At 37.9% G+C, this 27105-nt stretch overlaps 1 protein-coding gene across 1 annotated transcript in view; it reads left to right on the top strand.

Moving 5' to 3' along the window:
• The window catches only part of LOC128655265 (cytochrome P450 2C5-like), a 217747-nt gene that overhangs the window by 106757 nt on the left and 83885 nt on the right, over window positions 1-27105 (top strand). Inside the window, exon 5 of the mRNA XM_053708926.1 lies at window positions 20014-20187. Coding sequence (XP_053564901.1) covers window positions 20014-20187 — 174 coding nt within the window. The remainder of the gene's footprint in view (window positions 1-20013; window positions 20188-27105) is intronic.

Genomic DNA, 27105 nt, shown 5'->3' with positions numbered 1-27105 from the left:
CTTAGCACTTTAATCCCTGTTATTCCCCCTATCGGGTGAGGTCTATATGGCCTGCCTGATTATCCTGACAAAATATAACAACAAGACATGCGGTCTGGGAACCACTGTTAATGTTAACTAGGTTGTGTTAAGTTGTACTATTCTTAGCACTTTAATCCCTGTTACTCCCCCTATCAAGGGAGGTCTATATGGCCTGCATGATTACCCTGACAAAGTATAACAACAAAACATGCGGTCTGGGACCCATGGTAACTAGGTTGTGTTAAGTAGTACTATTCTTAGCATTTTCATCCCTGTAACTCCCCCTATCGGGGGAGGTCTATATGGCCTGCATGATTACCCTGACAAAGTATAACAACCAAACTTGCGGTCTGGGACCCATGGTGGTACTGGTATAACTAGGTTTTCTTAAGTAGTACTATTCTTAGCAGTTTAATCCCTGTGATTGGTCTGTCCTCCTAATTCAAATTTGTAAAAAACACAAGTGGCTGTCTCAAAACAGTCCGTACACAAGATAAATAGATAGGATAGATAGATATACATAGATTGATAGTTAGATAGAATCGATAGAAGATAAATAGATAGATTTGTTAGATATATAATTATCCTAACAAAGTATAATAATTAAACATGCGGTCTGGGACCCATGGTAACTAGGTTGTGTTAAGTAATACTATTCTTAGCACTTTAATCCCTGTTACTCCCCCTATCAAGGGAGGTCTATATGGCCTGCATGATTACCCTGACAAAGTATAACAACAAGACAGGCGGTCTGGGACCCATGGTAACTAGGTTGTGTTAAGTAGTGCTGTTCTTAGCAGTTTAATCCCTCTTACTCCCCCTATCGGGGGAGGTCTATATGGCCTGCATGATTACCCTGACAAAGTATAACAACAAAACATGCGGTGTGGGACCCATGGTAACTAGGTTGTGTTAAGTAGTACTATTCTTAGAACTTTAATCCCTGTTACTCCCCCTATCGGGGGAGGTCTATATGGCCTGCCTGATTATCCTGACAAAATATAACAACAAGACATGCGGTCTGGGAACCACTGTTAACTAGTTTGTGTTAAGTTGTACTATTCTTAGCACTTTAATCCCTGTTACTCTCCCTATCAAGGGAGGTCTATATGGCCTGCATGATTACCCTGACAAAGTATAATAACGAAACATGCAGTCTGGGACCCATGGTAACTAGGTTGTGTTAAGTAGTACTATTCTTAGCACTTTAATCCCTGTTATTCCCCCTATCGGGTGAGGTCTATATGGCCTGCCTGATTATCCTGACAAAATATAACAACAAGACATGCGGTCTGGGAACCACTGTTAATGTTAACTAGGTTGTGTTAAGTTGTACTATTCTTAGCACTTTAATCCCTGTTACTCCCCCTATCAAGGGAGGTCTATATGGCCTGCATGATTACCCTGACAAAGTATAACAACAAAACATGCGGTCTGGGACCCATGGTAACTAGGTTGTGTTAAGTAGTACTATTCTTAGCATTTTCATCCCTGTAACTCCCCCTATCGGGGGAGGTCTATATGGCCTGCATGATTACCCTGACAAAGTATAACAACTAAACTTGCGGTCTGGGACCCATGGTGGTACTGGTATAACTAGGTTTTCTTAAGTAGTACTATTCTTAGCAGTTTAATCCCTGTGATTGGTCTGTCCTCCTACTTCAAATTTGTAAAAAACACAAGTGGCTGTCTCAAAACAGTCCGTACACAAGATAAATAGATAGGATAGATAGATATACATAGATTGATAGTTAGATAGAATCGATAGAAGATAAATAGATAGATTTGTTAGATATATAATTATCCTAACAAAGTATAATAATTAAACATGCGGTCTGGGACCCATGGTAACTAGGTTGTGTTAAGTAATACTATTCTTAGCACTTTAATCCCTGTTACTCCCCCTATCAAGGGAGGTCTATATGGCCTGCATGATTACCCTGACAAAGTATAATAACAAAACATGGCTGCTAGGTAGGGCAGCAATTAACCACAGTATGCTGTGTAAGTCAGAAACACACAGACCTGATAGAAAATGAAATTAGATTACACTAGCAAAATGATTTAAAAAAAAAAAAATTAAATTTAAAATAATGTTAAGCAGATATGAGTGGTGGCTGGCTGCTGCTAGGACAGCAATTAACTGCAGTATGCTGAATAAACCAGAAACACACAGGCCTGATAGAAAATGAAATTAGATTACACTAGCAAAATGATTTAAACTTTTTTTTAAAAAAAATTAAGATAATGTTAAGCAAATATGAGTTGTGGCTGCTAGGTAGGGCACCGATTAACCACAGTATGCTGTGTAAGTCAGAAACACACAGGCCTGATAGAAAATTAAATTAGATTACACTAGCAAAATGATTTAAATTTTTTTTATTTTAAATTTAAAATAATGTTAAACAGATATGAGTGGTGGCTGCTAGGTAGGGCAGCAATTAACCACAGTATGCTGTGTAAGTCAGATACAGACAGGCCTGATAGAAAATGAAATTAGATTACACTAGCAAAATGATTTCAAGGTTTTTTTTTTTAAATTTAAAAAAATGTTAAGCAGATATGAGTCGTGGTTGCTAGGTAGGGCAGCAATTAACCACAGTATGCTCTGTAAATCAGAAACACACAGGCCTGATAGAAAATGAAATTAGATTACACTAGTACAATGATTTAAAAGTTTTTTTTTTAAATTTAAAATAATGTTAAGCAGATATGAGTGGTGGCTGGCTGCTGCTAGGACAGCAATTAACCACAGTATGCTGAGTAAGCCAGAAACACACAGGCCTGATAGAAAATTAAATAAGATTACACAAGCAAAATGATTTAAACGTTTTTTTAAAAAAATTTAAAATAATGTTAAGCAGATATGTGTCGTGGCTGCTAGGTAGGGCAGCAATTAACCACAGTATGCTGTGTAAGTCAGAAACACACAGGCCTGATAGAAAATGAAATTAGATTACACTAGCAAAATGATTTAAAGGTTTTTTTCTTAAATTTAAAAAAATGTTAAGCAGATATGAGTCGTGGCTGCTAGGTAGGGCAGCAATTAACCATAGTATGCTCTGTAAGTCAGAAACACACAGGCCTGATAGAAAATGAAATTAGATTACACTAGCAAAATGATTTAAAAGTTTTTATTTTAAATTTAAAATAATGTTAAGCAGATATGAGTGGTGGCTGCTAGGTAGGGCAGCAATTAACCACAGTATGCTCTGTAAGTCAGAAACACACAGGCCTGATAGAAAATGAAATTATATTACACTAGCAAAATGATTTAAACATTTTTATTTTAAATTTAAAATAATGTTAAGCAGATATGAGTGGTGGCTGCTAGGTAGGGCAGCAATTAATCACAGTATGCTGTGTAAGTCAGAAACACACAGGCCTGATAGAAAATTAAATTAGATTACACTAGCAAAATGATTTAAAGGTTTTTTTCTTAAATTTAAAAAAATGTTAAGCAGATATGAGTCGTGGCTGCTAGGTAGGGCAGCGATTAACCACAGTATGCTCTGTAAGTCAGAAACACACAGGCCTGATAGAAAATGAAATTAGATTAGACTAGCAAAATGATTAAAAAGTTTTTTTTTTTAATTTAAAATAATGTTAAGCAGATATGAGTGGTGGCTGGCTGCTTCTAGGACAGCAATTAACCACAGTATGCTGAGTAAGCCAGAAACACACAGGCCTGATAGAAAATGAAATTAGATTACACTAGCAAAATGATTTAAACTTTTTTTTTTAAAAAATTTAAAATAATGTTAAGCAGATATGAGTCGTGGCTGCTAGGTAGGGCAGCAATTAACAACAGTATGCTGTGTAAGTCAGAAACACACAGGCCTGATAGAAAATGAAATTAGATTACACTAGCAAAATGATTTAAAGGTTTTTATTTTAAATTTAAAATAATGTTAAGCAGATATGAGTGGTGGCTGCTAGGTAGTGCAGCAATTAACCACAGTATGCTCTGTAAGTCAGAAACACACAGGCCTGATAGAAAATGAAATTAGATTACACTAGCAAAATGATTTAAAGATTTTTTTTAAAAAATTTAAAATAATGTTAAGCAGATATGAGTTGTGGCTGCTAGGTAGGGCAGCAATTAACAACAGTATGCTGTGTAAGTCAGAAACACACAGGCCTGATAGAAAATGAAATTAGATTACACTAGCAAAATGATTTAAAGGTTTTTATTTTAAATTTAAAATAATGTTAAGTAGATATGAGTGGTGGCTGCTAGGTAGGGCAGCAATTAACCACAGTATGCTCTGTAAGTCAGAAACACACAGGCCTGATAGAAAATGAAATTAGATTACACTAGCAAAATGATTTAAAGATTTTTTTGAAAAATTTAAAATAATGTTAAGCAGATATGAGTCGTGGCTGCTAGGTAGGGCAGCAATTAACAACAGTATGCTGTGTAAGTCAGAAACACACAGGCCTGATAAAAAATGAAATTAGATTACACTAGCAAAATGATTTAAAAGTTTTTATTTTAAATTTAAAATAATGTTAAGCAGATATGAGTCGTGGCTGCTAGGTAGGGCAGCAATTAACCACAGTATGCTCTGTAAGTCAGAAACCCACAGGCCTGATAGAAAATGAAATTAGATTACACTAGCAAAATGATTTAAATGTTTTTATTTTAAATTTAAAATAATGTTAAGCATATATGAGTGGTGGCTGCTATGTAGGGCAGCAATTAACCACAGTATGCTCTGTAAGTCAGAAACACACAGGCCTGATAGAAAATGAAATTAGATTACACTAGCAAAATGATTTAAAAGTTTTTATTTTAAATTTAAAATAATGTTAAGCAGATATGAGTGGTGGCTGCTAGGTAGGGCAGCAATTAACCACAGTATGCTCTGTAAGTCAGAAACACACAGGCCTGATAGAAAATGAAATTAGATTACACTAGCAAAATGATTTAAACATTTTTATTTTAAATTTAAAATAATGTTAAGCAGATATGAGTGGTGGCTGCTAGGTAGGGCAGCAATTAATCACAGTATGCTGTGTAAGTCAGAAACACACAGGCCTGATAGAAAATGAAATTAGATTACACTAGCAAAATGATTTAAAGGTTTTTTTCTTAAATTTAAAAAAATGTTAAGCAGATATGAGTCGTGGCTGCTAGGTAGGGCAGCAATTAACCACAGTATGCTCTGTAAGTTAGAAACACACAGGCCTGATAGAAAATGAAATTAGATTAGACTAGCAAAATGATTAAAAAGTTTTTTTTTAAAATTTAAAATAATGTTAAGCAGATATGAGTGGTGGCTGGCTGCTTCTAGGACAGCAATTAACCACAGTATGCTGAGTAAGCCAGAAACACACAGGCCTGATAGAAAATGAAATTAGATTACACTAGCAAAATGATTTAAACTTTTTTTTTTGAAAAATGTAAAATAATGTTAAGCAGATATGAGTCGTGGCTGCTAGGTAGGGCAGCAATTAACAACAGTATGCTGTGTAAGTCAGAAACACACAGGCCTGATAGAAAATGAAATTAGATTACACTAGCAAAATGATTTAAAGGTTTTTATTTTAAATTTAAAATAATGTTAAGCAGATATGAGTGGTGGCTGCTAGGTAGTGCAGCAATTAACCACAGTATGCTCTGTAAGTCAGAAACACACAGGCCTGATAGAAAATGAAATTAGATTACACTAGCAAAATGATTTAAAGATTTTTATTTTAAATTTAAAATAATGTTAAGTAGATATGAGTGGTGGCTGCTAGGTAGGGCAGCAATTAACCACAGTATGCTCTGTAAGTCAGAAACACACAGGCCTGATAGAAAATGAAATTAGATTACACTAGCAAAATGATTTAAAGATTTTTTTGAAAAATTTAAAATAATGTTAAGCAGATATGAGTCGTGGCTGCTAGGTAGGGCAGCAATTAACCACAGTATGCTCTGTAAGTCAGAAACCCACAGGCCTGATAGAAAATGAAATTAGATTACACTAGCAAAATGATTTAAATGTTTTTATTTTAAATTTAAAATAATGTTAAGCATATATGAGTGGTGGCTGCTATGTAGGGCAGCAATTAACCACAGTATGCTCTGTAAGTCAGAAACACACAGGCCTGATAGAAAATGAAATTAGATTACACTAGCAAAATGATTTAAAGGTTTTTTTTTTTAAATTTAAAAAAATGTTAAGCAGATATGAGTGGTGGCTGGCAAAGAGCAATGAACCACAGTATATGCTGTGTGAGCCTGAGACACAGGCCTGATAGAAAATTAAATTAGATTACACTAGCAAAATAATTTCAAAGTTTTGTTGGTTAAATTTAAACTAATGTTAAGCAGATATCAGTGGTGGCACTAATCACAGTATATGCTGTGAGCCTCACACACAGGCTGAAAGCCAGTCAAATGCAAATAAAAATACAAAGAAAAAAAAAAAAACGACTGAAGTTATAGCCCTAAAAAGGGCTTTTTGGGGTGCTGTCCTTACAGCAGAGATTAGATGAGTCCTTCAGGACTGTAGTGGACACTAAATACACTAGCCTAGCTATCTATTTCACTATTATGTCAGCAGCAGCAACACTAAAAGCTCCTCTCACTAAGAAAGCAAGATCGTAATGAGTCTAAAATGGCTGCTGCCAAGGAGCTGGGAGGGTCTGTGAGGGAGTGTCTGCTGCTGATTGGCTCTAATGTGTCAGAAGGCTGTGACATACAGGGTCAAAGTTTCCTCAATAATGACACATAGGGGGCGGATCGAACATCGCATATGTTCGCCCGCAGCGGCGAATGCGAACAAGCTATGTTCGCAGTGAACTGTTCTCCGGCGAACAGTTCGCAACATCACTATTTGTTCTGCCCACTAGCAGAGATGGGGAAACTAATTTCATAATAGGGATAATAATATGCTTTGAATTTCATATTATAAGTTGTTTTTTCCATGTGCAATGTATTTTTATTACGATTTCTACTGTAGTCTGTTTTTCCGGTGTGATTTCAATATAAATTATGAACCTTATGGTCCTTAAACAGCTTATATAGGGCTAGAGTAAAAGTGGTGTGCTAACAGTTGCACGCAAGTTGAAAAGGGGTTTATTGCGGCTCTTTCTGCGTGTAGGAAGTAGCGTTCATATTACAAGTTGAAGCGCAATTGAATTTTTTGCACGTTGTGATAGCGCAACTTTAGAGCTCTGGTTAACTGTTACGCAAGACTAAAAAGTTGCATAAAACACATAAAAATTAAAAGTGAAATTACACTCATGATAACACTATCTAAAAAAATATTTTTTTTAAAAATGGCATAAAAAGTTATAAAGGCTCAAAGATATGAGATCTTAGGTGTTAGAAGAAACAAAAGGGATTTAACATAGATAGATGTCTAAATATGTAAAAAAAAAATGTGTGCACATATATGTGTTTTTATTTGTTTACTTATGTATTTATATGTGTATATATGTATTTACAGAGATATACAGGGAGTGCAGAATTATTAGGCAAATGAGTATTTTGACCACATCATCCTCTTTATGCATGTTGTCTTACTCCAAGCTGTATAGGCTCGAAAGCCTACTACATATTAAGCATATTAGGTGATGTGCATCTCTGTAATGAGAAGGGGTGTGGTCTAATGACATCAACACCCTATATCAGGTGTGCATAATTATTAGGCAACTTCCTTTCCTTTGGCAAAATGGGTGAAAAGAAGGACTTGACAGGCTCAGAAAAGTAAAAAATAGTGAGATATCTTGCAGAGGGATGCAGCACTCTTAAAATTGCAAAGCTTCTGAAGCCTGATCATAGAACAATCAAGCGTTTCATTCAAAATAGTCAACAGGGTCGCAAGAAGCGTGTGGAAAAACCAAGGCGCAAAATAACTGCCCATGAACTGAGAAAAGTCAAGCGTGCAGCTGCCAAGATGCCACTTGCCACCAGTTTGGCCATATTTCAGAGCTGCAACATCACTGGAGTGCCCAAAAGCACAAGGTGTGCAATACTCAGAGACATGGCCAAGGTAAGAAAGGCTGAAAGACGACCACCACTGAACAAGACACACAAGCTGAAACGTCAAGACTGGGCCAAGAAATATCTCAAGACTGATTTTTCTAAGGTTTTATGGACTGATGAAATGAGAGTGAGTCTTGATGGGCCAGATGGATGGGCCCGTGGCTGGATTGGTAAAGGGCAGAGAGCTCCAGTCCGACTCAGACGCCAGCAAGGTGGAGGTGGAGTACTGGTTTGGGCTGGTATCATCAAAGATGAGCTTGTGGGGCCTTTTCGGGTTGAGGATGGAGTCAAGCTCAACTCCCAGTCCTACTGACAGTTTCTGGAAGACACCTTCTTCAAGCAGTGGTACAGGAAGAAGTCTGCATCCTTCAAGAAAAACATGATTTTCATGCAGGACAATGCTCCATCACACGCATCCAAGTACTCCACAGCGTGGCTGGCAAGAAAGGGTATAAAAGAAGAAAATCTAATGACATGGCCTCCTTGTTCACCTGATCTGAACCCCATTGAGAACCTGTGGTCCATCATCAAATGTGAGATTTACAATGAGGGAAAACAGTACACCTCTCTGAACAGTGTCTGGGAGGCTGTGGTTGCTGCTGCACGCAATGTTGATGGTGAACAGATCAAAACACTGACAGAATCCATGGATGGCAGGCTTTTGAGTGTCCTTTCAAAGAAAGGTGGCTATATTGGTCACTGATTTGTTTTTGTTTTGTTTTTGAATGTCAGAAATGTATATTTGTGAATGTTGAGATGTTATATTGGTTTCACTGGTAAAAATAAATAATTGAAATGGGTATATATTTGTTTTTTGTTAAGTTGCCTAATAATTATGCACAGTAATAGTCACCTGCACACACAGATATCCCCCTAAAATAGCTATAACTAAAAACAAACTAAAAACTACTTCCAAAACTATTCAGCTTTGATATTAATGAGTTTTTTGGGTTCATTGAGAACATGGTTGTTGTTCAATAATAAAATTAATCCTCAAAAATACAACTTGCCTAATAATTCTGCACTCCCTGTATACAAATATAAATGCACAAATACATATTTATACATACTGTATATAAACATATATACGTGCATTGTAGCCCTATGCAGTCAAGTAACTAAAAATGCAATGCAATATTCATATTTAATAAAGTGTTATACTCTGTATGTACTGTAAATATTTCACATGCCAATATATAGCCAATATATAACCATATAGATAGATAGATAGATATATGATAGATATTTACAAAAAAACACCAGCTATATATATAGAAATATTTATTTAAGAATAAATAGAACATTTTCTACTATGTAAAGAACATTGGAATGCAAAATATTCAAATTTCATGTTGGGTTAGCACAATTGGCTTAGCACAAACGCAATCGCTTTGCGCGCCAGCATGGGCGTTAGGTTCTTTTCCACTTTTCACACTCTAATGAAGTCTATGGGGGAATACGTTAACATGGTCACAATATTCTAAGTTCCACTTTTTGCACACGTCAGGTTAGCGTTTGTGCGCAAACTTTTTACTTTTAACTAATACAAGCACAACCCAATGCATATAAAAAGCCTCTGAACCGAAGTTAACAATCAAGTGGAAGCGTTAATCTGTTGCTCGACATCTAGCCCAAAGTGATTTAGTTAGGTACATTTATCTTTTATTGTACATATAAATAAGCACAGAGGGGCAGTTGGGACTTAAAGGGACAGTTAGGTCAAAATTAAACTATCATGATTTAGACAGAGCAAGCTATTTTAAGCAATTTTAAGCAATCTATCTTATGTCTGATCATTATACTAAATGGCTAAATTTGAGATTTTTCATTTAAGCAGCTGTGAAGCTCCAGGAAGAAATGTTCATTAGAGATTGTTAGTAACATTGTTGCTGCTTAGTTATTTTTTAAAACTAAAGCAAAAACTGCAAGGCGATTTTCACTTTCTTTTCAATTGCCAGTGTTTTTAAAAACTGGAAAGCATATTTGAACTAACATATATTTGGTGTGCAATAGCACTAATGAATCAAAGTATGTAGTGCTCCGCTGACTCCCCAATCCGAACTGCTAACGGTGAGTAAACAAATATTAGGCAATGGTCTCACCTTCTCCGGCTGTTTCCAAAGTCTCACCCGTCTGTTCGCGGTCAGTCCTTAGCCTCGGCTCTTCGCTACACCACGCTTCCAGGGCGTGGGATTCCTCCGATGGCGTCTGACGTCACTCGACAAGTGAACTTGTCTGACCAATGGTGAGACAGACTTGGTTTACCTGTTGGACCAAATGCCGGCTATGTGAAAACTTCAAATCCCCTCACCGATCCTGGCAGTAAAGTAAGTGTAAGGCCTCCGGAGCTCCAATGGGTGATAAGGGCTGCAAGCCCAATTGCAGCAGACAACGGCCCTCTCCTAGTAGTACAGAAAGAAGCAGAATGCTGCTATGATAAAACGTTCATTTTATTGGATATTATAAAACTTGATGCAAACATGCAGTAACAAGTGCTTAAAACAGCTGTTCATGTCATAAACAGGCCAGTCTGACGCGTTTCGGCTGTTTCGCCTTATTCATAGACTCAATATTCTGAATTTACCTGTGGAGCTATATAAGCCCCCTCACAATCTCATTGGTTGCCTGTAGACATGAATAAATTCTCTCCTCCCCTTTAGCTCGTCCGTCATTGATTGTGTGTACTCATATTTTCTACATATCCTCCCTATCTATTCGACTACAAGTGATGAATATAATGATACTATGACAGAATCAGTTCACTTTTATTGACATACATGACTAGTGACAAAAATATATTTAATTCATCTGTCTATGTGTGTGTGCACAAACCGGGGTCACGCCTCCTTAGGCTACTAAGGCTGTAAAAAGTCTACGCTGTGGACTAAATGCTGCTTCACGCAAAGTGTCCACTTACCCCCCATGAAATACACACACACTCACACAGATCTCTTTGAAAGTATCTATTCATCGATCACATTCTAGAACATAATCTACTCATACTCATTATTTCAATAGCCATTGTCATCATAGAATACCACAGTGTCTCACTCTCATGATCTTGTTTGTCTACCAATGACTACTGTCTGAACTATGTATGTCAGTTCCATGTGCTATACTTAATTTATTAAACCATTTCACTTAATCATGATTGATATTTAGGCTATATTTGCCAACATCAATACTGCAGTATATTCAGGCATCTTAAATAGTATAATTTATCTACCCTCTGTGCTCAACTACACAATTTCTGTGGGGATCAACTATGATGCCTGCTGAATGTTTAAAAAATATAAGTTTGGGATGTAGACTAAAGGCTGCTAAACTCAATATAGGGGAAATTAATATTTCAATCATGTCACCCCCGAATATGATACTGATCTTCTGTCATTATATCTGGTTCTGAGTGTCCCTATATTTGTAAGTACTAATCGGGCATTATAGATATATCCTCACTTTTCCCAGAAATTAATGATATCATCTGTTATATTCATACCGGCTGGTCTTCGTGTATTGAGTGTAAAGATCCAATAAGCTTCCCTATGGAAGAGCTCTTGAACCCTATCACCCCCTCTCGGTTTTTTCTTGATTACGTCAATAATCATCTACCTGAAGGTTCTGACATTACCCTGATGATCAAAGAGAAAGTGTTTGGCAACCCCAGTAGTGGTCTTGTCTTTCTCTATGTCATTGAGGTGCTCCCGGATTCTAGCTCGGGCCTCTCTCGAGGTACACCCTACATACTGTAGATTACAATGGGTACATTGTACCATATAGATGACAAATTCTGTTCTGCAGTTTGTGCACATCTTACAATTATAGACCTTTTGTGTAGAAGCTGACTGAAATACCTTCGTAATAGATGTGTAGCTGCAAGCTGTGCAGCTTCTAGTGCCACACTTGTAGTGACCCTTACAGGTTAACCAACTGCTGTCTTTCTTGGGTTTCTTTAGCATACTTGGAGAGATCATATTACCAATTGTAACATTTCTTCTCGATACAAATCTGCAACCTTTCTCAATGATATTTTTCAAGATATCATCTCCTCGTAGAATCTGCAGATTCTTTTTAATGATATTACAGACCTTGTTATACTGGCTAGTATAAGTGGTTACAAATGTGATCTCACTTCTATCTTCCTTTCTAAGTGATTTAGGCTGTAGTAATGTTTCTCTGGGTATGCTTTCAACATCCCTTAAGGCCCTCACAATTGGGCCCTCCGGTTAACCCCTTTCTCTCAATTTCTGAATCAGTATGTTACTCTCTTTTTCATAATCTGAAGTATCTGAGCAGTTGCGCTTAGCTGTAATGAGCTGTCCATTTGCCACGCCATAATGCATATGGTGTGGATGGCAACTTCTAGCGTGGATCAAAGAATTCGCTGAAATGGGCTTGGTGTAGAGCACTGTCTTTACGTTCCCAGCAATGGTGTCACCTATTAAGGTGACATCCAAAAAGTCCACCTTCTCTATATCAAAACAAAACGTAGATGACAGACCTACATCATTGCTGTTAAGGTATTTGACAAACTGTTCACTGGTTTCTCTACTCCCTGCCCAGACGAACAAAAGGTCGTCTATATAACGTTTATAACCCACTAACCACTCACCGAAGGGGTTCGTATCTGCAAAGACGTGGGATAGTTCCCACCAGCCCATGAACAAATTGGCATAGGCTGGTGCGAACTTGGCTCCCATCGCCGTCCCACGTCTCTGCAGATAGAAATGGTCCCCAAAGGTAAAGTAGTTGTGGTTCAGCAAGAATTCGATGACACGTAGAATGTAATTCTTTAGCTCTGATGTATAATCACTCAGCAAATCAAGCATATATTTTACAGCATTTTTAACCCTTATTGTGTGGGATGGCGGAATATAATCCTACCACATCTACTGTCAGCCAGCAATACTCTTGCTGCCAACTGATTTCTCCCATACACTTTAACAAATGTTGGGTGTCCCGTAAGAAAGTTGGTAACTTCCATACTAAGGGTTGAAGCAAAGATTCAATCCAATTGGATACATTTTCAAAAAGGGAGCCGATCCCAGATACGATCGGTCTCCCCTTAACATTCTCAATGGACTTGTGCACCTTTGGTAAGTGATGAAAAATGGGTATCACTGGTTCTTTAACATATAAGTACTCAAAGGTGCACAAGTCCATTACACCTTCCTCCAATCCGTCATCTAAAAGATCTCTAAGTTTTGATTGAAATCTTATCGTTGGATCACAGGGCAAGCTCAAATAAACCTCCATATCCCCCAGCTGTCTTTTTGCTTCTTGTATGTAATTCATTTCTGACATGACAACTATGGTGCCGCCCTTGTCGGCATTTTTAATGACTATGCCCTGTCTGTCTTTCAATCTCTGCAGTCCTATCTGTTCTGCATGTGTGAGATTATGTCTTTGCTTGCCACTTTCTGATTTTAATTTAATAAGATCCTCCTCCACCCTTTTGTGGAAGCTCTCCAATGCCTCACCTCTGAAATGGGTGGGATAAAATTTGGATCTAGTTTTAAAACCAGTGTGGCTACCTTTCTCTGTAATGGTGTCCCTACTTTCTTTCTCCAATTGGCTTAATGTCAGTAAATCAATTGCGTCTTTATATAAAAAACAGTCATTCATGATGTGTCTTTCATTGGACTTCAGGGCATTATCACTCCCTGGGCTCTCTTCAGAAAAATAGAATTTCTTTAACGTTAGTGAACGAACAAATTTATTCACATCCATGAGAGTGTCAAATACCCTGAAGTCCGCTGATGGAACAAAATTAAGTCCCAGTTCTAAGACCTTTGTTTCATCTGTGGTCAACTCAATACTTGCAAGATTAATTACCCTCATATGTTGTATTTGTTTCTTTTCCCTCTCCTCAGTGTGTATTGTTCGCGTCTGACTTGAGGATCTTTGCCTCTTCCTCTTCCCCTTCCTGCTCCTGCTGTCCCTCCCCCTTGTCCCCTGTCCTCTGCCTCGCAAAAAACCTGAGCCTCCACGGGTATTGAGGTTGGTGTGGGTTGTGAGTCTAGGGCATTGGAGTACCTGTTCAATCTATTCCCTCCTCTACCCCTGTTCTTAAGGATTCCCACAGTCCCAACCGGGTTAGCGTAAAGGGAGCTGTCACTGGCACTCACAGTAATGGATGGCAAACTCTCATTAAATGTACCAGAGGGGCTTTCTTCCTCAGATGAGCCCCCACTGGTTGCATAGTCAATAAAGTCTCTAATCTCATTTTCTTCACTTGAGTCGGTATCCACAAAAGTCACTTGTTTCTTGCCTACTTCTGGTAACTGCCCTTTTGCTCCAGGTGTATTCCCTTTCTTGTTGTTGTATCTCCTGAATAGTCTCATCCTCCTTGGGTTTTGTGAATTCCATTGATACACCCGGTTATTAGTATAGTCCTCTGTGGTGATCATGAGAAGTATGAACAACTTGACTTCAGATAAAGGACATACAGAGGGATTTAAATAAATTCATTGATCATGAGAAGTATGAACAACTTGACTTACAAGTTAGAAGAAACTAGGAGTCAGATAAAGGACATACAGAGGGATTTAAATAAATTCATTGATCATGAGAAGTATGAACAACTTGACTCAATACTCAGACAGACAATAGACAATTTCAAGAAAGATATAGACAGACAGAAATACCGCAAGTTTGTCAGAGACACAGAGGACTATACTAATAACCGAGTGTATCAATGGAATTCACAAAACCCAAGGAGGATGAGACTATTCAGGAGATACAACAACAAGAAAGGGCAGTTACCAGAAGTAGGCAAGAAACAAGTGACTTTTGTGGATACCGACTCAAGTGAAGAAAATGAGATTAGAGACTTTATTGACTATGCAACCAGTGGGGGCTCATCTGAGGAAGAAAGCCCCTCTGGTACATTTAATGAGAGTTTGCCATCCATTACTGTGAGTGCCAGTGACAGCTCCCTTTACCCTAACCCGGTTGGGACTGTGGGAATCCTTAAGAACAGGGGTAGAGGAGGGAATAGATTGAACAGGTACTCCAAAGCCCTAGACTCACAACCCACACCAACCTCAATACCCGTGGAGGCTCAGGTTTTTTGCGAGGCAGAGGACAGGGGACAAGGGGGAGGGACAGCAGGAGCAGGAAGGGGAAGAGGAAGAGGCAAAGATCCTCAAGTCAGACGCAAACAATACACACTGAGGAGAGGGAAAAGAAACAAATACAACATATGAGGGTAATTAATCTTGCAAGTATTGAGTTGACCACAGAAGAAACAAAGGTCTTAGAACTGGGACTTCATTTTGTTCCATCAGCGGACTTCAGGGTATTTGACACTCTCATGGATGTGAATAAATTTGTTCGTTCACTAACGTTAAAGAAATTCTATTTTTCTGAAGAGAGCCCAGGGAGTGATAATGCCCTGAAGTCCAATGAAAGACACATCATGAATGACTGTTTTTATATAAAGACGCAATTGATTTACTGACATTAAGCCAATTGGAGAAAGAAAGTAGGGACACCATTACAGAGAAAGGTAGCCACACTGGTTTTAAAACTAGATCCAAATTTTATCCCTCCCATTTCAGAGGTGAGGCATTGGAGAGCTTCCACAAAAGGGTGGAGGAGGATCTTATTAAATTAAAATCAGAAAGTGGCAAGCAAAGACATAATCTCACACATGCAGAACAGATAGGACTGCAGAGATTGAAAGACAGACAGGGCATAGTCATTAAAAATGCCGACAAGGGCGGCACCATAGTTGTCATGTCAGAAATGAATTACATACAAGAAGCAAAAAGACAGCTGGGGGATATGGAGGTTTATTTGAGCTTGCCCTGTGATCCAACGATAAGATTTCAATCAGAACTTAGAGATCTTTTAGATGACGGATTGGAGGAAGGTGTAATGGACTTGTGCACCTTTGAGTACTTATATGTTAAAGAACCAGTGATACCCATTTTTCATCACTTACCAAAGGTGCACAAGTCCATTGAGAATGTTAAGGGGAGACCGATCGTATCTGGGATCGGCTCCCTTTTCGAAAATGTATCCAATTGGATTGAATCTTTGCTTCAACCCTTAGTATGGAAGTTACCAACTTTCTTACGGGACACCCAACATTTGTTAAAGTGTATGGGAGAAATCACTTGGCAGCAAGAGTATTGCTGGCTGACAGTAGATGTGGTAGGATTATATTCCGCCATCCCACACAATAAGGGTTTAAATGCTGTAAAATATATGCTTGATTTGCTGAGTGATTATACATCAGAGCTAAAGTATTACATTCTACGTGTCATCGAATTCTTGCTGCACCACAACTACTTTACCTTTGGGGACCATTTCTATCTGCAGAGACGTGGGACGGCGATGGGAGCCAAGTTCGCACCAGCCTATGCCAATTTGTTCATGGGCTGGTGGGAACTATCCCACATCTTTGCAGATACGAACCCCTTCGGTGAGTGGTTAGTGGGTTATAAACGTTATATAGACGACCTTTTGTTCGTCTGGGCAGGGAGTAGAGAAACCAGTGAACAGTTTGTCAAATACCTTAACAGCAATGATGTAGGTCTGTCATTTACGTTTTGTTTTGATATAGAGAAGGTGGACTTTTTGGATGTCACCTTAATAGGTGACACCATTGCTGGGAACGTAAAGACAGTGCTCTATCAAGCCCATTTCAGCGAATTCTTTGATCCACGCTAGAAGTTGCCATCCACACCATATGCATTATGGCGTGGCGAAAGGACAGCTCATTAGAGCTAAGCGCAACTGCTCAGATACTTCAGATTATGAAAAAGAGAGTAACATACTGATTCAGAAATTGAGAGAAAGGGGTTATCTGGAGGGCCCAATTGTGAGGGCCTTAAGGGATGTTGAAAGCATACCCAGAGAAACATTACTGCAGCCTAAATCACTTAGAAAGGAAGATAGAAGTGAGATCACATTTGTAACCACTTATACTAGCCAGTATAACAAGGTCTGTAATATCATTAAAAATAATCTGCAGATCCTACGAGGAGATGATATCTTGAAAAATATCATTGAGAAAGGTTGCAGATTTGTATCGAGAAGAAATGTTACAATTGGTAATATGATCTCTCCAAGTATGCTAAATAAACCCAAGAAAGACAGCAGTTGGTTAACCTGTAAGGGTCACTACAAGTGTGGCACTAGAAGCTGCACAGCTTGCAGCTACACATCTATTACGAAGGTATTTCAGTCAGCTTCTACACAAAAGGTCTATAATTGTAAGATGTGCAAAAACTGCAGAACAGAATTTGTCATCTATATGGTACAATGTACCCATTGTAATCTACAGTATGTAGGGTGTACCTCGAGAGAGGCCCGAGCTAGAATCCGGGAGCACCTCAATGACATAGAGAAAGACAAGACCACTACTGGGGTTGCCAAACACTTTCTCTTTGATCATCAGGGTAATGTCAGCACCTTCAGGTGGATGATTATTGACGTAATCAAGAAAAAACCGAGAGGGGATGATAGGGTTCAAGAGCTCTTCCGTAGGGAGGCTTATTGGATCTTTACACTCAATACACGAAGACCAGCCGGTATGAATATAACAGATGATATCATTAATTTCTGGGAAAAGTGAGGATATATCTATAATGCCCGATTAGTACTTACAAATATAGGGACACTCAGAACCAGATATAATGACAGAAGATCAGTATCATATTCGGGGGTGACATGATTGAAATATTAATTTCCCCTATCTTGAGTTTAGCAGCCTTTAGTCTACATCCCAAACTTATATTTTTAAACATTCCGCAGGCATCATAGTTGATCCCCACAGAAATTGTGTAGTTGAGCACAGAGGGTAGATAAATTATACTATTTAAGATGCCTGAATATACTGCAGTATTGATGTTGGCAAATATAGCCTAAATATCAATCATGATTAAGTGAAATGGTTTAATAAATTAAGTATAGCACATGGAACTGACATACATAGTTCAGACAGTAGTCATTGGTAGACAAACAAGATCATGAGAGTGAGACACTGTGGTATTCTATGATGACAATGGCTATTGAAATAATGAGTATGAGTAGATGATGTTCTAGAATGTGATCGATGAATAGATACTTTCAAAGAGATCTGTGTGAGTGTGTGTGTGTATTTCATGGGGGGTAAGTGGACACTTTGCGTGAAGCAGCATTTAGTCCACAGCGTAGACTTTTTACAGCCTTAGTAGCCTAAGTACAGGAGGCGTGACCCCGGTTTGTGCACACACACATAGACAGATGAATTAAATATATTTTTGTCACTAGTCATGTATGTCAATAAAAGTGAACTGATTCTGTCATAGTATCATTATATTCATCACTTGTAGTCGAATAGATAGGGAGGATATGTAGAAAATGGGAGTACACACAATCAATGACGGACGAGCTAAAGGGGAGGAGAGAGTTTATTCATGTCTACAGGCAACCAATGAGATTGTGAGGGGGCTTATATAGCTCCATAGGTAAATTCAGAATATTGAGTCTATGAATAAGGCGAAACAGCCGAAACGCGTCAGACTGGCCTGTTTATGACATGAACAGCTGTTTTAAGCACTTGTTACTGCATGTTTGCATCAAGTTTTATAATATCCAATAAAATGAACGTTTTATCATAGCAGCATTCTGCTTCTTTCTGTGCAATAGCACTAAGTTTAGTTTAACTCTAGCACAGTACAGTACAGCACTCAATTACAATATGAAAAAAATTAAAATATCCAAAATTCAGTGATAATTACTATAGTAAAATTTGCCCGACTATGAAACTGAGACACAGAGGCCTATTCATCATATGTCTGTCAGACCTGATCCGACAGTGCAGATCAGGTCCGACAGACATCGCTGAATGCGGAGAGCAATACGCCCTCCGTATTCAGCATTGCACCAGCAGCTCTTGTGAGCTGCTGGTGCAACGCCGCCCCTGCAGACTCGCGGCCAATCGGCCGCCAGTAGGGGGTGTCAATCAACCCGATCGTACTCGATCGGGTTGAATTCCGACGATTCCTGTCTGCCTCATCAGAGCAGGCGGACAGGGTTATGGAGCAGCCGCTGCTTCATAACTGGAGTTTCTGGCGAGCCTGCACGGGGAGTCAAGCTCCATACGGAGCTTGATAGATAGGCCCCACAGAGTGCAGTGTAATGCTGTAAACAGACCAAACTGCACATAACAAAATGGCGCCAGTCTCCTTTCTTGCAATCTCACTATGAGTACAATACTGTTTCAAAATGCTTGGAGGATGGACTTAAAGGGACAGTCTAGTCAAAATTAAACTTTCATGATTCAGATAGGGCATGCAATTTTAAACAACTTTCCAATTTACTTCTATTATCTAATTTGCTCAATTATTTAGATATCCTTTGTTGAAGAAATAGCAATGCACATGTGTGAGCCAATCACACAAGGCCTCTATGTGCAGCAACCAATCAGCAGCTACTGAGTATATCTAGATATGCTTTTCAGCAAGTGATATCAAGAAAATGAAGCAAATTAGATAATAGAAGTAAATTAGGAGGTGGTTTAAAATGACATGCTCTTTCTAAATCACGAAAGAAAAAAAATGGGTTTCATGTCCCTTTAAGCTCAGTATTAGCACTACAGTAGTGAAGCGCTGTAAAGCGGAGTATTCCTGTATTTGTGACTTTTTAAATTGTCTTTTTCTAAATAAATAAATTCAAGTCTCAGACTGGGAGCTTGATTATCAAAAACTTGCTGGCTGGAGGGAAATCATGTATGATCTTTTTGAGCATTCTATTTGAGCCCTTCATAGCTATATAAACACAGCACTCAAGGTAAAAACTGTCTTCTTAAATTCTTAAAAGAACCTTGGAGTAATGGCGAGACATCATCGATAATGTCGCCATAGCTTTAGATTATCGGGCCCTGGGAGAGATGGATAGCTACCAAACAACAACTTTTTAAGAACAGCATAATTGATTTGTTTTACAATAAAATGTTATGTGGATGATTCAAATGTTTTTAAGTATGCCTCTAATTGTTTCTCCTTTTTGCTTATTTCCAGTTATACAACACATACCCATCCCTGTTTCGCTGGATACCTGGAGTTCACAAAACAATTAAGAAAAATATGAATGAGTATCATAATTTTATTAGAGAGACCTTTGCAAAACAAAAGGAGCAACTGGATGCTAATGACCAGAGGAACCTTGTTGATGTATTTCTTGTTAAACAAGAGGTATAGTAAAATTATGTTTTGCTCACGTAGATGTATTTAACACTCTATAGATAGCCAAAACATTACATTACCAATCTTAAGAAATAAAGGGTATCCCAAGAAAAATGTTTTTACTTACTGTGGGCCAGATTATAAATGGTTCACTAAATATATTTTTTGCGTGCACGCAAACAACACTGGAAGTAAACTTTTAACGAGGGCGGGTTAGCACTCGTATTACAAGCTGGACACCTAACGCTTACCTGACACCACATTAGACCTACAGCGCTAAACCCGAAGGTACTTATAAATATTTTACATGCCAATGTTCTTTACATAGTACATGTTGTTTCTTTCATGTAATTAGCAAGAGTCCATGAGCTAGTGACGTATGGGATATACATTCCTACCAGGAGGGGCAAAGTTTCCCAAACCTCAAAATGCCTATAAATACACCCCTCACCACACCCACAAATCAGTTTTACAAACTTTGCCTCCTGTGGAGGTGGTGAACTAAGTTTGTGCTAGATTCTACGTTGATATGCGCTCTGCAACAGGTTGGAGCCCAGTTTTCCTCTCAGCGTGCAGTGAATGTCAGAGGGATGTGAAGAGAGTATTGCCTATTTGAATTCAATTATCTCCTTCTACGGGGTCTATTTCATAGGTTCTCTGTTATCGGTCGTAGAGATTCATCTCTTACCTCCCTTTTCAGATCGACGATATACTCTTATATATACCATTACCTCTACTGATTCTCGTTTCAGTACTGGTTTGGCTTTCTACTATATGTAGATGAATGTCCTGGGGTAAGTAAGTCTTATTTTCTGTGACACTCTAAGCTATGGTTGGGCACTTTTTTATAAAGTTCTAAATATATGTGTTTAAACATTTATTTGCCTTGATTCAGGATGTTCAACGTTCCTTATTTCAGACAGTCAGTTTCATATTTGGGATAATGCATATGAATAAATAATTTTTTCTTACCTTAAAATTTGACTTTTTTCCTGTGGGCTGTTAGGCTCGCGGGGGCTGAAAATGCTTCATTTTATTGCGTCATTCTTGGCGCGGACTTTCTTGGCGCAAAAATTTTCTTGTTATTTCCGGCATCATACGTGTCGCCGGAAGTTGCGTGATTTTTTTGACGTTTTTTGTGCCAAAAATGTCGGCGTTACCGGATGTGGCGCCATTTTTGGCGCCAAAAGCATTTAGGCGCCAAATAATGTGGGCGGATTTTTTGGCGCTAAATAATTTGAGCGTCATTGTTGTTTCCACAATATTTAAGTCTCATTATTTATTGCTTCTGGTTGGTAGAAGCTTGTTCATTGGCATTTTTTTTCCAATTCCTGAAACTGTCATTTAAGGAATTTGATCTTTTTTGCTTTATATGTTGTTTTTTCTATTACATATTGCAAGATGTCTCAGATTGACCCTGGATCAGAAGCCACTTCTGGAAAAACGCTTAACTGAGTTTCAGTTCTACCAAAGCTAAGTTCATTTATTTTAAATGTTATAAATGTTTATCTTTAGCTATGGTTTGTAATAAGTTATTATGATATACTTTTACATGCAGAATCCATTAGTGTTTATGCTTTATATATTTCCATTCTTACATCTTATGTACAAGAAATATTTAGAAGATTTATAAGAAATATTTTTCTGATTCTATTTTAAAGGCTTTGTCTGACTTCGTGCCTTCTAATAAAAATTTTAGGTCTTTTTCACTTCTTTTTTAATTATTGAAGTTTCAAATGACCAACAACATACTGATTTATCCTTCTCTGATGATGTTTTTTCTCTTTCAGAAATTTTCTTCATCAGATATTGACATATTATTAAAGTACATTTGTTCTTTGTTGAAAAGGTGTTGATTATTTTGGATATTAAGGTAACTAGTTCTTTAAGACTAGCTGACACTATTTCTGCCTATTTATTTCTTCTGTGTTTTCAGAGGTTTTTTCTTTCCAATTCCCCATTCTAGGGAATGGAATAGGCTGAGAATTTTCTTTTATTCCTTCTTCAAAGGTTTTAAACTATATTCTTTGCCAGCAGTTAAATTCAATTTGGAGGGTTCTCCAATTTATTGGGGCTATCTCTACTTCTACTAATTATGCTATTATTTCTATAGCAAAATAGTATTTATTTTCCTTTAGATAGTTGTATCTTATTTATGGAAAATTATTTAGTTTCAGGTACTTTTCTTGGTCCTGTAATTTATTTGGATATTGCAATTGCTTCATTTTTTCTGTTTACTTTAAGATCAAGTATCAGATTATGATTTATTTTAGCATTGTTAAGGGACAACATTTACTAGACTAGGTGCTGTTGCATTTGTCTTGTTGTTTTGCATTTATTGATTATGCAAGTCCACTGGATTGACTGGTCCTTTTAACTGGACTATCATGCTAATAATTTCATTTGTGTCTTCATTTTATTGAATATTTTCGCAAATGAGGGTTAATCTATGTTTTTAGCTATTTTAGCTAGAAGAATTTTGTGATTTTTAAAAAATCCATATTTCTTTTGTTCTAAGATAATCAATTATTTGTTTTATAATTGGATTAAATTCTTAACTGTTACTCTGGGCTTCAAGATTGAGTTCTAAGACTAAAACTTTAAGCTTATACTAGTTTGGTTGTTCTTATTAAGGAACGAATTCCTGAGTTCTTTCCCAAGTAACATGTTTTTAATTGGGGTTCAAAATCAGCTCCCTAATATTGCAATGTACATGCCGTATTCCAGCTTGGCTGGTAAGGGGCAGGTTAAGACTTCTTTGAAATTTATTTGGTTCTATTTTGTCCAAATTTCTTTGATTTTATTCCAGTAAGGCTAACACTTTCTTTAAGTGTGTTTCTGTCCAATATATTTTGGATACTGTTGAAGCATGGCTAGGCACCCATGGGGTTCAAGCGCTGCTCAGACCTGGAATCTTCTGGGGTATTTCTTCCAGTTCCTTTTTTAGGAACCGGGTTTGGAGTTTTATTCAAACTATTATGCCTTTTTATGGTCATTGATAGCATTATTTGTTTTCCTTAGATACAATAAATGCATATTATCATTTTTCTGTTTTCATTCAGATTATTTTCTGATAATGCGGAATCTCATATGATTCACTTGTTCTTCAGGACATAGTTAGAGGATCTTTTTTTCGAAAGCTCTTGATTCCTCAAACAAGGGTCACCTTTTTTAGGTTTCCAGATAGTTTGTGTCACTGTCTTTGTCTCTATCAGACAAAGGGATAATTCTATTGGGTTCCATCTGTCGGTACCTTTAGTCTCTATTATTTCCTTCAAATTCTATATATGCACAGAAGTTTTAGGTTTTATGGCCTCAGCATTGGATTCAATTCCCTTTGCTCATTTTTACTAGAAAGAACCTTTCCAGTCTTTTATGAGTGTTGTTTTCTTCTAGAACATGGTTGGAGGATCAATTTACCAAAAAGTTTGTTGATTCCTCAGACAAGGGTAACCTTTTTAGGTTTCCTGATAGATTCAGTGTCCTTGACTCTGTCTCTGACAGACAAGAGACGTTTGAAATTGGTTTCAGCTTGTCGAAACCTTCAGTCTCAAACTTTCCCTTCGGTAGCCTTATGCATGGAAATTCTAGGTCTTATGACTGCTGCATTGGACGCGGTCCCCTTTGCTCGTTTTCACATGCGACTTCTTCAGCTCTGTATGCTGAACCAGTGGTGCAGGGATTATACAAAGATATCTCAATTAATATCTTTGAAACCGATTGTACGACACTCTCTGACGTGGTGGACAGACCACCATCGTTTAGTTCAGGGGGCTTCTTTTTGTTCTTCCAACCTGGACTGTGATTTCAACAGATGCAAGTCTGACAGGTTGGGGAGCTGTTTGGGGGTCTCTGACAGCACAAGGGGTTTGGGAATCTCAGGAGGTGAGATTACCAATCAATATTTTGGAACTCCGTGCAATTTTCAGAGCTCTTCAGTCATGGCCTCTTCATTTGTTTTCAGACGGACAATGTCACAACTGTGGCATATGTCAATCATCAAGGAGGGACTCACAGTCCTCTGGCTATGAAAGAAGTGTCTCGTAATTCTGGTATGGGCGGAATCCAGCTCTTGTCTAATTTCTGCAGTTCATATCCCAGGTATAGACAATTGGGAAGCGTATTATCTCAGTCGCCAAACGTTACATCCGGGCGAATGGTCTCTTCACCCAGAGGTATTTCTTCAGATTGTTCAAATGTGGGGACTTCCAGAAATAGATCTGATGGCTTCTCATATAAACAAGAAGCTTCCCAGGTATCTGTCCAGATCCAGGGATCCTCAGGCGGAGGCAGTGGATGCATTGTCACTTCCTTGGAAGTATCATCCTGCCTATATCTTTCCGCCTCTAGTTCTTCTTCCAAGAGTAATTTCCAAGATTCTAAAGGAGTGCTCGTTTGTTCTGCTGGTGGCTCCAGCATGGCCTCACAGGTTTTGGTATGCGGTTCTTGTCCGGATGGCCACTTGCCAACCGTGGACTCTTCCGTTAAGACCAGACCTTCTATCACAAGGTCCTTTTTTTCCATCAGGATCTCAAATCCTTAAATTTGAAGGTATGGAGATTGAACGCTTGATTCTCAGTCATAGAGGTTTCTCTGACTCTCTGATTAATACTATGTTACAGGCTCGTAAATCTGTATCTAGGAAGATATATTATCGAGTCTGGAAGATTTACATTTCTTGGTGTTTTTCTCATCATTTTTCTTGGCATTCTTTTAGAATTCCTAGAATTTTACAGTTTCTTCAGGATGGTTTGGATAAAGGTTTGTCTGCAAGTTCCTTGAAAGGACAAATCTCTGCTCTTTCTGTTCTTTTTCACAGAAAGATTGCTAGTCTTCCTGATATTCATTGTTTTGTACAAGCTTTGGTTCGTATAAAACCTGTTACAAAGTCAATTTCTCCTCCTTGGAGTTTGAATTTGGTTCTGGGGGCTCTTCAAGCTCCTCCGTTTGAACCTATGCATTCGCTGGACATTAAATTACTTTCTTGGAAAGTTTTGTTTCTTTTGGCCATCTCTTCTGCTAGAAGAGTTTCTGATTTATCTGCTCTTTCTTGTGAGTCTCCTTTTCTGATTTTTCATCAGGATAAGGCGGTGTTGCGAACTTCTTTTAATTTTTACCTAAGGTTGTGAATTCTAACAACATTAGTAGAGAAATTGTGGTTCCTTCATTGTGTCCTAATCCTAAGAATTCGTTGCATTCTTTGGATGTAGTTAGAGCTTTGAAATATTATGTTGAAGCTACTAAAAATTTCCGAAAGACTTCTAGTCTATTTGTTATCTTTTCCGGTTCTAGGAAAGGTCAGAAGGCCTCTGCCATTTCTTTGGCGTCTTGGTTAAAGTCTTTGATTCATCATGCTTATGTCGAGTCGGGTAAAACTCCGCCTCAAAGGATTACAGCTCATTCAACTAGGTCAGTTTCTACTTCCTGGGCGTTTAGGAATGAAGCTTCGGTTGATCAGATTTGCAAAGCAGCAACTTGGTCTTTGCATACTTTTACTAAATTCTACCATTTTTGATGTGTTTTCTTCTTCTGAAGCAGTTTTTGGTAGAAAAGTACTTCAGGCAGCTGTTTCAGTTTGATTCTTCTGCTTATAATTTCAGTTTTTTTCATTATAAGATTTAAACTTTATTTTGGGTGTGGATTATTTTCAGCGGAATTGGCTGTCTTTATTTTATCCCACCCTCTCTAGTGACTCTTGCGTGGAAGATCCACATCTTGGGTATTCATTATCCCATACGTCACTAGCTCATGGAGTCTTGCTAATTACATGAAAGAAAACATAATTTATGTAAGAACTTACCTGATAAATTAATTTCTTTCATATTAGCAAGAGTCCATGAGGCCCACCCTTTTTTGTGGTGGTTATGATTTTTTTGTATAAAGCACAATTGTTCCAATTCCTTATTTTTTATGCTTTCGCACTTTTGTCTTATCACCCCACTTCTTGGCTATGCGTTAAACTGATTTGTGGGTGTGGTGAGGGGTGTATTTATAGGCATTTTGAGGTTTGGGAAACTTTGCCCCTCCTGGTAGGAATGTATATCCCATACGTCACTAGCTCATGGACTCTTGCTAATATGAAAGAAATGAATTTATCAGGTAAGTTCTTACATAAATTATGTTTTTTTAACCCCTACCCTTTGCACAAAGTCTTCAGTTGCGCTAAACCGAAGAGTGCAAATTTATTTTGTGTTTGAACGAACGTGTTTTCATTTAACTTGTAATATATGTGCAAGTTAATATAGTCACAATATTGCTTATTGCGACCTGTGCTAACTTTAGAGTGCCACTTGTAATCTAGCCCAGGTTTTGTGGGACAAAATAATAACCCAAAAATAAGCAAAAGGTGTTAATGTAGAGAAAGTTGGTTATTACCCCCCCTCTGTTTTTTCTCAGTAGAAGATGAGACTCCTTATTAGAAAAAGGAGAAATTCTTCTTTTTAATTAGGGGACAGATGGAATACACCAAAGTTAAAGAAACTGGGAATAGCTGGAAATGTTAGCTCATGGATAGGGTGACCATATTGCCACTTTAAAAAGGGACACATATGAAAAATACATATGGCAGGGCTGTTTTCAGGGCTGTTTAAATAAATGTTTTGTATAAGAACCCTGACATATGTATTTTTCATATATGTCCCTTTTTAAAGCGGCAATATGGTCACCCTACTCATGGATACATAAGTGGATAAAAGACAGGGAGCAACAAGTAGTAGTAGATGGCACATAATCAGTTTGAACAAAAGTAATCAGTGGAGTCCCCCAAGGCTCAGCACTGGGCCCTATTCTTTTTTAATATTTTTTTATAAATGACTTGGAGGATGGCTTATATAGCAACATCTCTATTTTTACAGATATAATTGTTTTGTATAGCATTGTGGTCAGATTTATATAAGTGGTGTATCAATTAGCTTTTTTATAACATCA

This window comes from Bombina bombina, chromosome 4 (assembly GCF_027579735.1).
Source record: "Bombina bombina isolate aBomBom1 chromosome 4, aBomBom1.pri, whole genome shotgun sequence".
NCBI classification, from domain to species: domain Eukaryota; kingdom Metazoa; phylum Chordata; class Amphibia; order Anura; family Bombinatoridae; genus Bombina; species Bombina bombina.
This window is presented reverse-complemented; position numbering and strand designations above follow the sequence as displayed.